A 12,756-nucleotide genomic window follows, 5' to 3' on the forward strand; every position below is an offset into this window, starting at 1 on the left:
AACCCAACAATCATATGACCCCCTATGAGCAGCACTTTGGCGACAGTGGGAAGGAAAAACTCCCTTTCAACAAGAAGAAACCTCCGGCAGAACCAGGCTCAGGGAGGGGCGGGGCCATCTGCTGCAACCGATTGGGGAGAGAGAAGGAAGACAGGATAAAGACATGCTGTGGAAGAGAGACAGAGATTAATACAAAGTATGATTCAGGGGGCGCTAGTGAGCCGACAATGGAGTAAGACGTGTTGGACTGGGCTCCCGTCTAGCTAGCTTATATTTTAACAATTGCTTTTAAAGGCTTATTTAAACGAACTACCACTCCCCGTAACACCTGTGACCGACGAGAAAAAACGGGCCAAGGTTACAACCGGAATGGCATCAAAACTCTGGAAATATAGGGTATACTGGCCCCTCGGGCCAGCGGACAGACACATCCTCGGCACACGCTGATAAAGCAGGCAGGAGCTCGTCGCCTAGCTCGCAGTCAGGCACCGCGATGGAGTATGAAGGCCTGAAATCGGACATCCTCTCCTCTCTGAAAGACGATATCTCCATGATTATCAGGTCAGAACTGAAAAGTGCGCTTGCAGAGGATTTCGACTGCCTCAAGAACGAACTAAGAGAAGTTAAGATGGAGATTACTAACAACACAGCAGCAGTCCGCTCAGAAATTAACAACATCAAGTCCGCTATTAGCGACCTGGAAGAGGGTTTATCATCAAGGTCGTACAAGGTTGTCAGCCTCCAAGAGATGGTTGCAGGATTACAGACTGAGCTGGCTAGCTTAAAAGAAAAGAACAAAGATATGGAGGCAAGAATGTGGAGGTGCAATATTTGTATTGTGGGTGTTGCAGAGGACGCCAGTTCCAGCTCGACCAGCTCAGTTTCTACTCTATTGAAAGAAGTTCTGCAACTGGATAAAGAAATCCCAGTGGACTGCTCACATAGAGGCCTTGCTCCCAGAAGATCTAACGGGAAACCTTCAGTTATCATCGCCAAACTCCATTACTACCAAGACTGCGTCAGTGTGCTACGGCAGGCCCAGGAGTGGGGTGTGTTGCAATATAAGGGGAACCCTCTGGCCATCTTCCCTGACTACACCGCGAGCATTGCCAAAGCTCGCAGTGCCAAAGCTCGCGGTGTAATCGCTTTTAACGACGTGAGGAACCTGCTTCGAGGGCATCAAGATGTCCGCTACGGAATAATGTTTCCAGGGAGACTGCGTATATCTTTCAGGGGCAAGAGTAAGGAGTTTTTGGATCAACAGAAGGCAATGATATATGTGAAAAACATTGTCTTTCACAGAAGTCCAATAACAAAACACCGCTCAGGTTCAGATCAGGGAGGCCGTTCCTCCCAGTCACGCCCCTCCGGGTCTCGCTGTTGTTACCCACGTGAGCATTGAAGTCTCCCAGTAGGACAACAGAGTCTCCAGGTGGAGCAGCTTCCAGCACCCCACCCAGGGACTCTAAGAAGGCTGGGTACTCTGAACTGCCACTCGGCGCATAAGTGCAGATGACAGTCAGGACCCGTTACCCGACCCTAAGGCGCAGGGAACAAACCCTCTCATCCACCGGGAAAAACCCCAACGTACCGGCAGCAAGCCGAGGGGATATTAGAATACCCACCCCAGCCCACCGCCTCTCACCAGGGGCAACTCCAGACTGAGACAGAGTCCAGCCCCTCTCCAGGAGACTGGTTCCAGAGCCCAAGCCATGCGTAGAGGTGAGCCCGACTATATCTAGCCGGTACCTCTCAACCTCACGGACTAACTCAGGCTCCTTCCTCACCAGAGAGGTGACATTCCATGTCTCAATTGCCAGTCTTGGTAGCCGGGGATCAGTTCGCCAGGGCCTCCACTCCTGGCCGCCGCCCGGCACCTGACCCCTACGGCTCCTCCTGCGGGTGGTGGGCCCGCGGGAGGATGGGCCCATGTCCCCTTTTCGGGCTGTGCCTGGCTGGGCCCCACGGACTAAGGCCCGGCCACCAGACGCTCGGCCTCGGGCACCCTGCCTGGGCCTGGCTCCAGGGCGGGGCCCCAGTAACCCTATCCCGGGCAGGGTAAACTGTTCCCTCTGTTTTTCTCATAAGGATCTTCTGAATCGCTCTTTGTCTGTTCCCTCACCCAGGACCAATTTGCCATGGGACACCCTACCAGGGGGCAAAAGCCCCCAGATAACATAGCCCCTGGGATCCCTGGGACACACAAACTCCTCCACCACGATAGGGTAGCGATCCTACGACTCTCCTGTCCACAAAACATTCTCTCAGATTACTTTTTTAATTGATAAACGTGCTCTTCCACTGGTTGAAACTTGAGATTATCAATCTATTGTTATTTCAGACCATGCTCCCCTAGTGATGAGAATGCACATCCCTGGTGCCAATCGTATATACCCCCCTGGAGGTTTAATGCACTTTTATTCTCTAACGAAGTATTCGTGAATTTTACAAAATCTGAGATTAGAGACTATTGAACGAAACCAGACCCCTGGGATGTCTGCTCTAAAAGAACGCACGTACCTGGACCCGCCTACTATCCTCGGAAACGTAAAATTATTGACTAGAAGTGTATCACAGCTCAGGAAAAAAAAGCACCGAAATAAAGCACCGAAATGTGCGCTGCTTTTCGGTCTGGTTACTACCATTTATGTCAGAACCGGTGCCATCATGGCACCGGACACCGGTACCCATCCCTAGAGGAGGCGGACACACTTTTTCTCCTCTCCTCTCCCTTATCTTCCCTGCTTAGCTCTTATGTCCTTGTCTAGTCTCGTGTTTTTTGTATTACTTTCCCTTGAACAGTCTCTCACAGTCTGTTCTCTAAAACCTAAAGAGAATTATTGATTTGATCAACTGGTCTCTGAATGCTATTGACACCCTTTTCTCAACGAGAAGTCTGGGCTCGGGAGAGCCCGAGTGCCCTGGAGGGACTTTCCCTGCCGGATACACGATGGACGGGTGGCAGAGGGTCGTGTGCATGGCGGGACTGTCGATCGAGGACGCTGAAGATATCTACCTATTCGGAACCATGATAACAGGGTTCTTGCTGATCGGAGCTGGCTTGGCCCTGGCTTATCGGAGAATTAAGAGAGCAGAACCGGCTGTTCAAACCCCCCCCAAGGCTGCCCGCTGGGATTGGAACGATGGGACGAATCGCTACTTCTCAGAACGGGCTCATTGAGAGCAGCATGGTTAAGACCTTGGAGACGCTTACATCTGCCGTGAATACTCAGAATAACACCTCTGAGTTTATATTGGGTTACATCAAGGAGAGGCCTGCTCAGAATAACACCTTTGAGCGAAAGTTGGATTACATCGTGGAACAGCTCACTGCAGTCGTGAGTTCTCAGAATCGGCTCTCTGAGCAAAAGAATGACAAGACCACGGAGCGCAAGTTTGATACCATCATGTGGAAGCTCGCGGTTCTCCAACGGGAGATTGAGAGACCAGTGTTGGAGTGTTAAAGAACAGCTTGAAATTCTCATGAGTTGTCGCAAAAGAAAAATTACCATCATAATCCGGCTACCCCTTCGGCGCCAGCTGTGGGCTCAAGGCTGGAGGCGAACAACAACACCCTGATAACGACTGTGTTGAATCTGTTCTTCCCATTCCATGCAAGGTCACCTGGGTTGGCTGGAAGACTGTTTACTGAGCCTGGCAGGGCGAAGGACACAGTCTCAGCTGAACTATGGACACGCACACACATACACATACTGATACTGATAAGCACTCACCGACGCATCACCCTCCCTACCCCGGATCCAACGCCACGTCCAACGCTTACCTCCCCTCTGATGTGGACATCGGGCCAGCTGGAGGCGCAGTCGAAGATTGCAGAGGTCCCAGATCAGATGTACACACTGGGACTCTTTCCCATGTTGCTTGTCTGTGTTTATTGTGCTATGGTGTGTTGATATCTGTGCATTCCTGTATTATCCTTCTGTGTTACACATTTCGATGTTTTTTTGAACAACTTCTTTAGTCACCTCAGTATAACCACATTTGACCCTAAACTGGTTACCGAACTCGAAAGGGACCTCTCTATCCAGGAGGTCATGATGGTGATTGGTGGAATGCAAAGTCCCCTGGACCAGATGGTTTCTCATCTGAATTTTTTAAAACGTTTTCTAACGAACTTTCACCACTTCTGCTCTCAGTCTTTTCAGAGTCCTATTCATCTGGCACTCTCCCTCCAACTATGCAAGAAGTGGTTATTTCACTCATTCTGAAAAAAACAAAGACCCTCTCCAATGTAGCTCATACCGGCCGATTTCACTGCTAAACACCGATGCAAAGATTCTCGCAAAAATGTTATCACAGCGCTTAGAGGTCGTGTTACCTGGCAGAGAAAAGGACATTAAAGAAACTGATGGACATTATGGACAATGCCAGGCATCCTCTGCACACGGCCATTAACAACCAGAAGAGTCTGTTCAGTGACAGGTTGCTTCTCCCAAAGACAAGAACTAACAGACTTAAAAACTCCTTTGTCCCACACGCCATCAAACTGTTTAACTCCTCTCTGGAGGGGAGAGGGAGGGGAAACAGGAGGACAAAGGAGGGGGGAACAACTAAGCTGTAGTGCCTCTTCACCTCACTGTGCAATACCTTTTGTGCAATACTTTTGTAAATAGTCAACAGTGCAATAGACTCAATACTTGAAATGTGCAATTCACTTGTATTTTTATTTTTTATTCCTATTTATTCTATTTATCCCCTTTGTATATTTTATTTATATTGTCTCTGTATTTATATATATATGTGTGTGTGTGTGTGTGTGTGTGTGTGTGTGTGTGTGTGTGTGTGTGTGTGTGTGTGTGTGTGTGTGTGTGTGTGTGTATATAATATTCTGTAACTCTGTAACTTCTGTCGGTGCTGTGCTTTTTTGGAAATCGAATTTCCCAGAGGAACCCACCCGAGGGATTAATAAAGTTCTATCTTATCTTATCTTATCTTATCTTATCTTACCAACAATCATCTCCACAGACCAAACCGGCTTTATCAAGGGCAGACACTCTTTCGTCAACATTAGACACGTCTTAAGTATAATTCATGACCCTCCCTCAACCAATACACCTCAAGCCCTACTGTCACTTGATGCTGAGAAGGCCTTCGACCGGGTGGAGTGGGACTACCTTTTCTATAGTTTGAGCAAATTTGGTTTTGGCCCCAGATTCATATTGTTGGTGAAAACTCTCTACAATTCACCAATGGCAGCTGTGCGTACTAATAATACGATCTCTTCTCATTTTAAATTCCATAGGGCCACTAGTAGGGATGCCCTCTAGCTCTACTTTTGTTTGTCTTTGCTATAGAGCCCTTAGCATCAGCCATACGACAGGATACCAGTATCACAGGAGTCATCAGAATAGGCCAAGAATACAAAGTTTCACTTTATGCAGATGATCTATTGCTTTTTTATAATTGACCCCACCCTCGCCTCGAAACTACTAAGCACTCTGCAAAGATTTGGTTCAATGTCTGGCTACATAATAAATCCTCAGAAAAGTGAATTCATCCCAATCAATGCGGCTGCAAAAAATATCCCATCTAATCTAATACCATTCAAAGTAAATAATAAAACGTTTAAATTCCTCGGAATCTGGATCTCCAGCTGTTACAAAGATCTTTATAAAACAAACTACCTGCCAATGTTGGAGAGTGTCTGTGAAGGTTCTCAGTCATCCAGGTCATCATAGTCAAAGGAGCTTAGAAAGAAAAGCGTCTGGACTTCTTTAAGTTGCTTGAAGACGTTTCACCTCTCATCTGAAATCTGGGACTCTCCACCATTTGACCTTAGAACTGAAGAAGCTTCTCGGATGAGAGGTGAAACGTCTTCAAGCAACTTAAAGAAGACGCTGTTTTTGGGGTTGAGTTTTGTTTTTGTTTTTTTTGCAGTATGCTGTACTGCTTGTATGTTTAATTTGTTGTTTGTGATTGTACAAAACCTCTTTCAATAAAAAGACTTTGATTTTTTTTTTTTAAAAAAGTACCATTCAGTGCAGAGAGGTCTATTAACTCATAGTGAGTGATAAAGAAACACCCAGTGCATCACTTAAGCAAACCGCCTCGAGGTGTTTAGCGGGTGGTAATATGAAAAACACCAACCCAGGAAGCGTGAAAACATTTAATGGCAAACATTTCTGCCCATCTGTCTCTCAGGGTCCACTGACAGATTTTTCAAAGCGCAGTCGGGGCGCCAAGTTCCGCCTCGTCCCAAAGTTCAAGAAGGAGAAGAACAACAAGAACAAAGAAACATGTGCCACGTTCTCTCTGCCAGGTAACATCTGTCTCTCTCTGTGGGATTAAATTCACAGAGGATAATATAGTCATGGCATTTTATGAAATCACTGTTTGCGGTGTTTTCTGTCTGTCTGAACCACTTCCTGTTGATGTCTCAGTTCACCAGTGGGGGACAGAAGAGGTGGGGGCATGGCTGGACTTTCTTTCTCTCACTGAGTATAAAGACATCTTTATTGGTCACGACGTCCGTGGAGCTGAGCTCATCCACCTGGAGAGGAGGGACCTAAAGGTACGCCGCTGGGTCACCGCTAACTGCTGATAGGTATAGGTTGATGTAGCATGGATGGATGGATGGTGAAGATGTGATGGATGGTGGTGATGTAATGGATGGTGCTGGTGATGGGATGGATGATGGAGTGGAAGTGCCTGCCCAGCCTCACTGACCTCCTCTGGTGTGTGCAGGACCTCGGCGTGACGAAGGTGGGCCACATGAAGAGGATCCTGCAGGGCATCAGAGAGCTGAACAGGAGCAGCAGTGCCAGCGAGGCCTAGCTGCTGCCAGGTGACTGCTGCTTTATGTGGACAACCTGACGTTCTCGCTCATGTTAGCTTGGCGCTAACAGACTCAGTGTTGTCTTTGTCACATGGTAAAAGCGTCTGATTCGTCCCAAGTCTGCGGACTGACTGATCTAACTTTATCAGCTAATGTTAGGAACCAACCCAGACAGCAGCGTCTATCATTGATGTCGCCATTACAGAAAACGTAGTCAGTAAATCACACTGAGTGTGTTGTGTAGGTGGTGCTAGCTCTAATGTAGGGTAGGTGTGTGTCTTTGTCATAGGGAAGAGGTCGTTTCTCCGTCGTAGTGCTGCTCTGCCTACATTCCACCTCTCTGTGCATGACCCTCACAGTGGACAGTTAAGTAGTGCCAATGTGGCTTTCCGCCGGGTGGGTGTAGCTTACCTGCTTGGAGATCATGAGTGGTGTAGCTGGAACCTGTCATACATGGAACTGTGAATGCAGGGATAATTTTTTTAACACTGAACACATGTTTGTAGCAGCCTACACGCTGAATTTTATTATGTAACTGTAGGTATGGGTGTAGATGGGCCACCACCCACGTGGCGAATGTTTGAGGTCAACATGTCGCTGTGCCGTCTGGGAAACATCAGCACATTTCTGCAGCTAACTCACAGCTACGTGCTAATGCTATCTCAGGAACATTAGCACAAGCTGCAAAGCTAACATTAGCTTGATGAACACTGTGGTCTTCACTGACTCTGAGCTGTGTTTGCAGGTTTCACTGACTGTTTTTTTTCCCTTTTTGTTGCCCAGCAACAGCTGCCTGCTCTCCTGTGTTGCTATTCACCACTTCACCTACCTGACCTCTGACCCTGGACCAGCGCCTCAGCCTACAGACGCAGGTCCAGGACTCGCTGTGATTGGACTTGGATCGGTCTGTGCTGGTTCTCAGTAACCTGACTGAACCCAGACACCCAGGATTTCAGGAGAAACAACCAATTACATGACCCCACAGTGCCTTGTCACCCCACCCACCAGCCAATCAGCAGGAGGTCAAGGAGGGCGGGGTTTATCATTCAGGACGTTTGTGTTCCTGCAGGCTGTTGAAATGTTCAGGAAACACAGAGCTCTCTCTGTGCATCTCGTGACCGTCTGCGTCATGTTTCAGGAAGTCAGAGAAGCTCCCAACCTGATTTCACAGCTGGAGGAGGAGCCAGAACATCGCTGTTGGTTTGAGTGTCTGAGCATCAGAACGAGAAGACTCTCACCTGACCAATCATAAGCCGTGTCAGTCGCTGCCCGAGGTGTATCCCCACTTTGAAACTCGTCAGACCCAGATCCAGTCTGCAGGACTGAGGTGCCCACCTGTAAGTCAGCAGCAGACCAATCACAGCGTCCTCTGGTCTCTGACACGTTTAACCCTTTAATGACTTTACTTCAGGCTGCTGAGCAGGAACTCTGTAACTTCATCACCAAAGTGTGGACACCTGAGGGGGGAGGGCCTATGTTACCCAGGTAACAGCAGCTGTAGCAGGTCAGATATTTATGTCTTGTATGGAGTGATCTGTGGAGTCCAGAAAGTATCTTTAAGAAGAGTCATGATGAGGAGATGCTGGAAGAGGGGTCCTGTGCCCTTCAGGCCTGCATTTGTGTGGATTCTACTTCTGAGGTTTAAGATAAGCCTTAAGCTCCGCCTTTCTGGGGGCGCAGCATCATGTTTCATATCGTTCTTATCTGTCCAGCGTGCTTATTTTAACACAAACTTATCAGACATGACAGGACCTCCTCCTGCCTGTGGACACTCACCTCAGCCCTGTGACATCACAGGAGCGTGTTGTTTACCTGAATCCAAACGAGCCTTAAACGCACCGTCAGCCCTGCCATTTCAGCTGGACGCTGCCCTGCCGCTGCGATCTGATGATGTCAGCTGCTGTAAATGTTTTGTTGAAAAGCGCAGATGTGTTGGGTTTATAAAGCATCTCCCTGTCTGTCTGTCACAAACACAGCTCCAAGTTCAAAGTTACAAACTCAGCAAAGTTATGTTTCTGTCAAAGGTGACGCGAGACAAGACGCCATCACAAGGCCTGAGGACAGGAAGTGTGTGCGTGAGGACAGGGCGTGTGTGTGTGTGTGTGGTTCATCCACAGCAGAAATCCCAGCGACAGCTCAGACATCGTGTTCTCCGTCATACGTGTGCTGTTCCTGCCTGTATTTATACGAGCCGGCCGTCATCACCAGTTCTTTGACAGAATGTAATAAAAATCACTCAGACGTGTGGAGAAACGGTGTGTGTGTTGGATGCTGATGTTCCGTCTGTGGTCGATACCACTAAGTGATTAAAGTGGGCCGGGCGACCTCGGTCCAGCTCCCCGATCCTCTGTCCAGTTTGCTGATGGTTTTACACACACGAGCTCCACCATGAGGGCAGCTCATCGTTTATACAGGCAGGTTCACAGGATGCAGACGGTTTTCTGGAGATGCAGGTGAAGTGCAGACGTTCAGCTTTGACTCAGTGAGTTAAACACAGACTGCTACAGACTTTATAACACACCGTCATTTCAGGGCTCCAGGGTATGGAAGCCTGTTTCTGCCACTAAGGGGGGAAAAAGGATCCATAACTCAAGATTTTGAGTTATTTTCTTGAAATTTCGAGTTGGCGCTGCCAATCAGTAATCTATGTGAATGATGTCATTTCCTTGTTACCCGGAAGCTGAAGCCCTCAGGTACAAATGCTACAGCTACATGCAGTCATGAATGCACAGATTGCTGAGTATTTTCAGCGTGGCTTCAAACGATGAAATCCTTGTGTTATTAGCTGAATCACATGGCGTTACTATCAGCAAACGTACTCGCGAAAGCGCCAGTTTGTTGCGATCTGGTTTTGAATGCGCGCTACTTTGCACCATATGCTTCCGGGTAACAAGAAAGTGACCTCATTCATGTAGATTACTGATTGGCAGAGCTAAGTCGAAATTTCAAGTTATGTTTCTCCAAATTTCGAGTTATTAACTCAAAATTTCGAGTTAATAACTCGAAATTTGGAGAAACATAAGTCGAAATTTCGACTTATGGATACTTGGGTTTTTTGGCGTAAACGGGCTTCCATACTAAGGTAAGTAAAGATAAGTGAAAATAAAACGTTCATTTTTAACACTTGGTTGCAAACCCTCCGCTGACACTGACAGCTCATGGACGTTACCATGTGCTTCTTTGCTCTTTAATGCGCTGTCACCTTTACTGCAGCGGCTCTCAGCTGCTGTTTGTTTGTGGACATTTCTGTCTTCAACCAGTGAAACGCTCGCTGGCTTCAAATCAGCTGACTGAACAATGTTCCCCGTGTCTGCGGTGATAAACTCCGGGGTTGCTTTGGCAGACCGTCGGTCTGTTCTGCATCGACAGAAACCATCAGCTTCATTAACATGAAATAAAGTTGTGTTTAGTCAACATTAATCTTTGTTGTATAACTGCACAACTTTCATACCAACATGATTTGTGTGTTTGTCATTCATGTGAACTCTTTGCAGTCGCCTCATGTTAAAATAACACCGACAGTTTGGTTACATTTACACCTGTTTATGTTGACTTTATGTTAAACTGATATGATTTTATCAGAAGAATTATTTATTCTGTCAAGCTGCTGTTTAACATGTTTGCAGTAAATGGATTTTCTACATCCTCTAAAAATCACCTTTAAAACAGTAAGACAATAAACACAAACACTTCTTTAACCAGTTACCTGTGTCCAGCTGGATTTGAACTTAGTGTCTTATAAACTGAAAAACAGCAGCAGGTGTCCCGGAGTTTACCAAAGGACAGCCCGGTGTCATCTGGTTGATTGCTGTCGTCCCCTCAGTGGATCCTTGGGTGTGGAACGAGTGTTTCTGCATCAAAGCTGAGGAACATTAGGCTGTGTCAGAGTCTGGGTGGCAGTAGTGACACGTCCACAGGACCCCATCCACTGAAGAGTTCAGCAGTTTCCAAGCATCGGATCCAAAAGCCGACGCTTGAGGTCAGTGTTAATGACGCAGCGTCCATCTCTGACAACTGATGTCTTCAAGTTATCAGACATCAGGTGTGTTTATCAGATCAAAACGTGTGTTACATACTGCCATCATCACAGAACATTTTTATAACCATCAAAAACTGATTTAACCCTCTGGAGTCCACGGACGCACTAGCACGTCCAAACGACCTATGAATGAACTTTATTTAGAACAATAACAATGACAATCTCAAAGAGACAAGCGACATATTGAATCATTCAGAACAGAATCACACCTTTTTCTTTTCTCCCGATCAGAGGAATACACATCACTGCCACAGTGCCGTTGGTACACCACGATGAAATCGACAATAACTGAAAGTAAACATACATACATACATACATATATATATACACACATACATGCATACGCACACATCTACATAATAATAATATAAAAAGATGAATAACCAATACAAAAATAAATAAATAACAATAAAAAAGAATGTAAAACAAGGAACAGAAATAAAGGAGACAAGGGGGATCATAAACTCTCTAAAAGTGAGGTTCCATAAACAAGACTCATAACTTAAATAAGGGGCTAAGAAAAATCAAACTCTTCAAAAATCTATGCAATTTGATTGCTTGGGGCTTATTTATTAGCTTAAGAGATTTACGGGACAGGGAGAGTTCGTTTTTAAGAGCAGGCCATGAAGGGGGGGATTTAGCATATCGGCATTTATGTATGTAATACTTTGTTATAATAATGAGATTGTTAACTAAAAACTCACTATTTTTGTCCTTAAGGATTACTCCAATTTGAATATTTTGAAAAGACCAAAAATCAATATTTCCATACTGGGACAATATCAGGACATGGAGAGATTTCCATAAGTTCTGGATTGTCCCACACCCATAGAACATGTGCTCTGTTGTTTCCGAAGTTGTTTTACAAATATAACAGTTGTCTAACACAAATTTAAATCTGTCTCTCATAAATTCGATGGAGGGGTAAATATTTTTTGTAGTTCTAAAATGGACTTCTTTAAATTTGGGGGGAATTGGAAATGTTAAATATTTGGTTCTGATCAACGAGATCTCAGATTTGTTATAATCTTTAAAGATGAGTGAATGTTTTGTCCTACCTGGATATAAGGTGTTAACCAAATACCTCCTCAAAAACTGATTATTGAATTTTTCATTAACCAAGTCAAGACCATCTAGTTTAACTTTATGCAAATTTAGAGTCGGTATATTTGAAAAACTGTTCTTTATCGTATTTACAAGGACTGTTGGGATATTCTGTGAGACCTTTTTATAGAGCTCGAACGAGCAACTCATGTCATATTTCTCATTAAGCCTGTTTAATTCAAGTATGTCTCCATTTTCATCCATTATATGTGTCACAGACCAAATTAGTTTTGTCATCCATTCTTCCACAAACATAGATTTCCCCTGATTCAATATCACCCTATTGTTCCACAGTGGAACGTTGTGGGGACTAAAGTTATGTTTAAACATTAATTTCCAATTTAACAAAACTTGTTGATGAAATTTGGAACGTTTTATGGGCAGTTTACAAATTTCAAAATCACACACTAAAAGGAATTGGATCCCCCCAACTTTGTTGAAAATAAGAGATGGTATCAAGAACCAGATCTCATTATCATTTTTTAAGAAAGATCGTAGCCAATTAATCTTTAAAATGCCATTCATTATTTCAAAATCGATTGCTTTTAAACCCACCTCTTCATAGTCTTTTATCACGTCCCTGTTACTGACATAATGATGTTTATTTTTCCATATGAAATTAAAATTCACCTTATTGATGTCTTTTATAATTCTTGGTGGGATGGCTAGGGAACAAGCTGGACAGATTCATCTGGACAAAGATTCAACCTTGGTCAACATTATCCTGCCGAACAACGTTAAATCTCTCTGTAGCCAATGGTTCAGAGTTTTTTTGCATTTGTCAGTTGTATTCTGAATATTCTTTTCTTCACTATCA

General features: G+C 45.3%; 1 protein-coding gene across 7 annotated transcripts in view; it reads left to right on the forward strand.

The window, feature by feature from the left end:
* The window catches only part of dgkd (diacylglycerol kinase delta), a 29,206-nt gene extending 18,707 nt beyond the window's left edge, over nucleotides 1-10,499 (forward strand). For all 7 annotated transcript variants that reach the window (XM_026192056.2, XM_026192061.2, XM_026192062.2 and 4 more), the window contains 4 exons: nucleotides 6,163-6,280; nucleotides 6,402-6,532; nucleotides 6,706-6,805; nucleotides 7,580-10,499. In XM_026192056.2, the coding sequence (XP_026047841.1) occupies nucleotides 6,163-6,280; nucleotides 6,402-6,532; nucleotides 6,706-6,795 (339 nt within the window). In that variant the 3' untranslated portion in view covers nucleotides 6,796-6,805; nucleotides 7,580-10,499. The remainder of the gene's footprint in view (nucleotides 1-6,162; nucleotides 6,281-6,401; nucleotides 6,533-6,705; nucleotides 6,806-7,579) is intronic.
* The last annotated feature ends 2,257 nt before the right edge of the window (nucleotides 10,500-12,756 follow it).

The sequence above is a fragment of the Astatotilapia calliptera genome, chromosome 14 (assembly GCF_964374335.1).
Source record: "Astatotilapia calliptera chromosome 14, fAstCal68.1, whole genome shotgun sequence".
NCBI lineage: Eukaryota > Metazoa > Chordata > Actinopteri > Cichliformes > Cichlidae > Astatotilapia > Astatotilapia calliptera.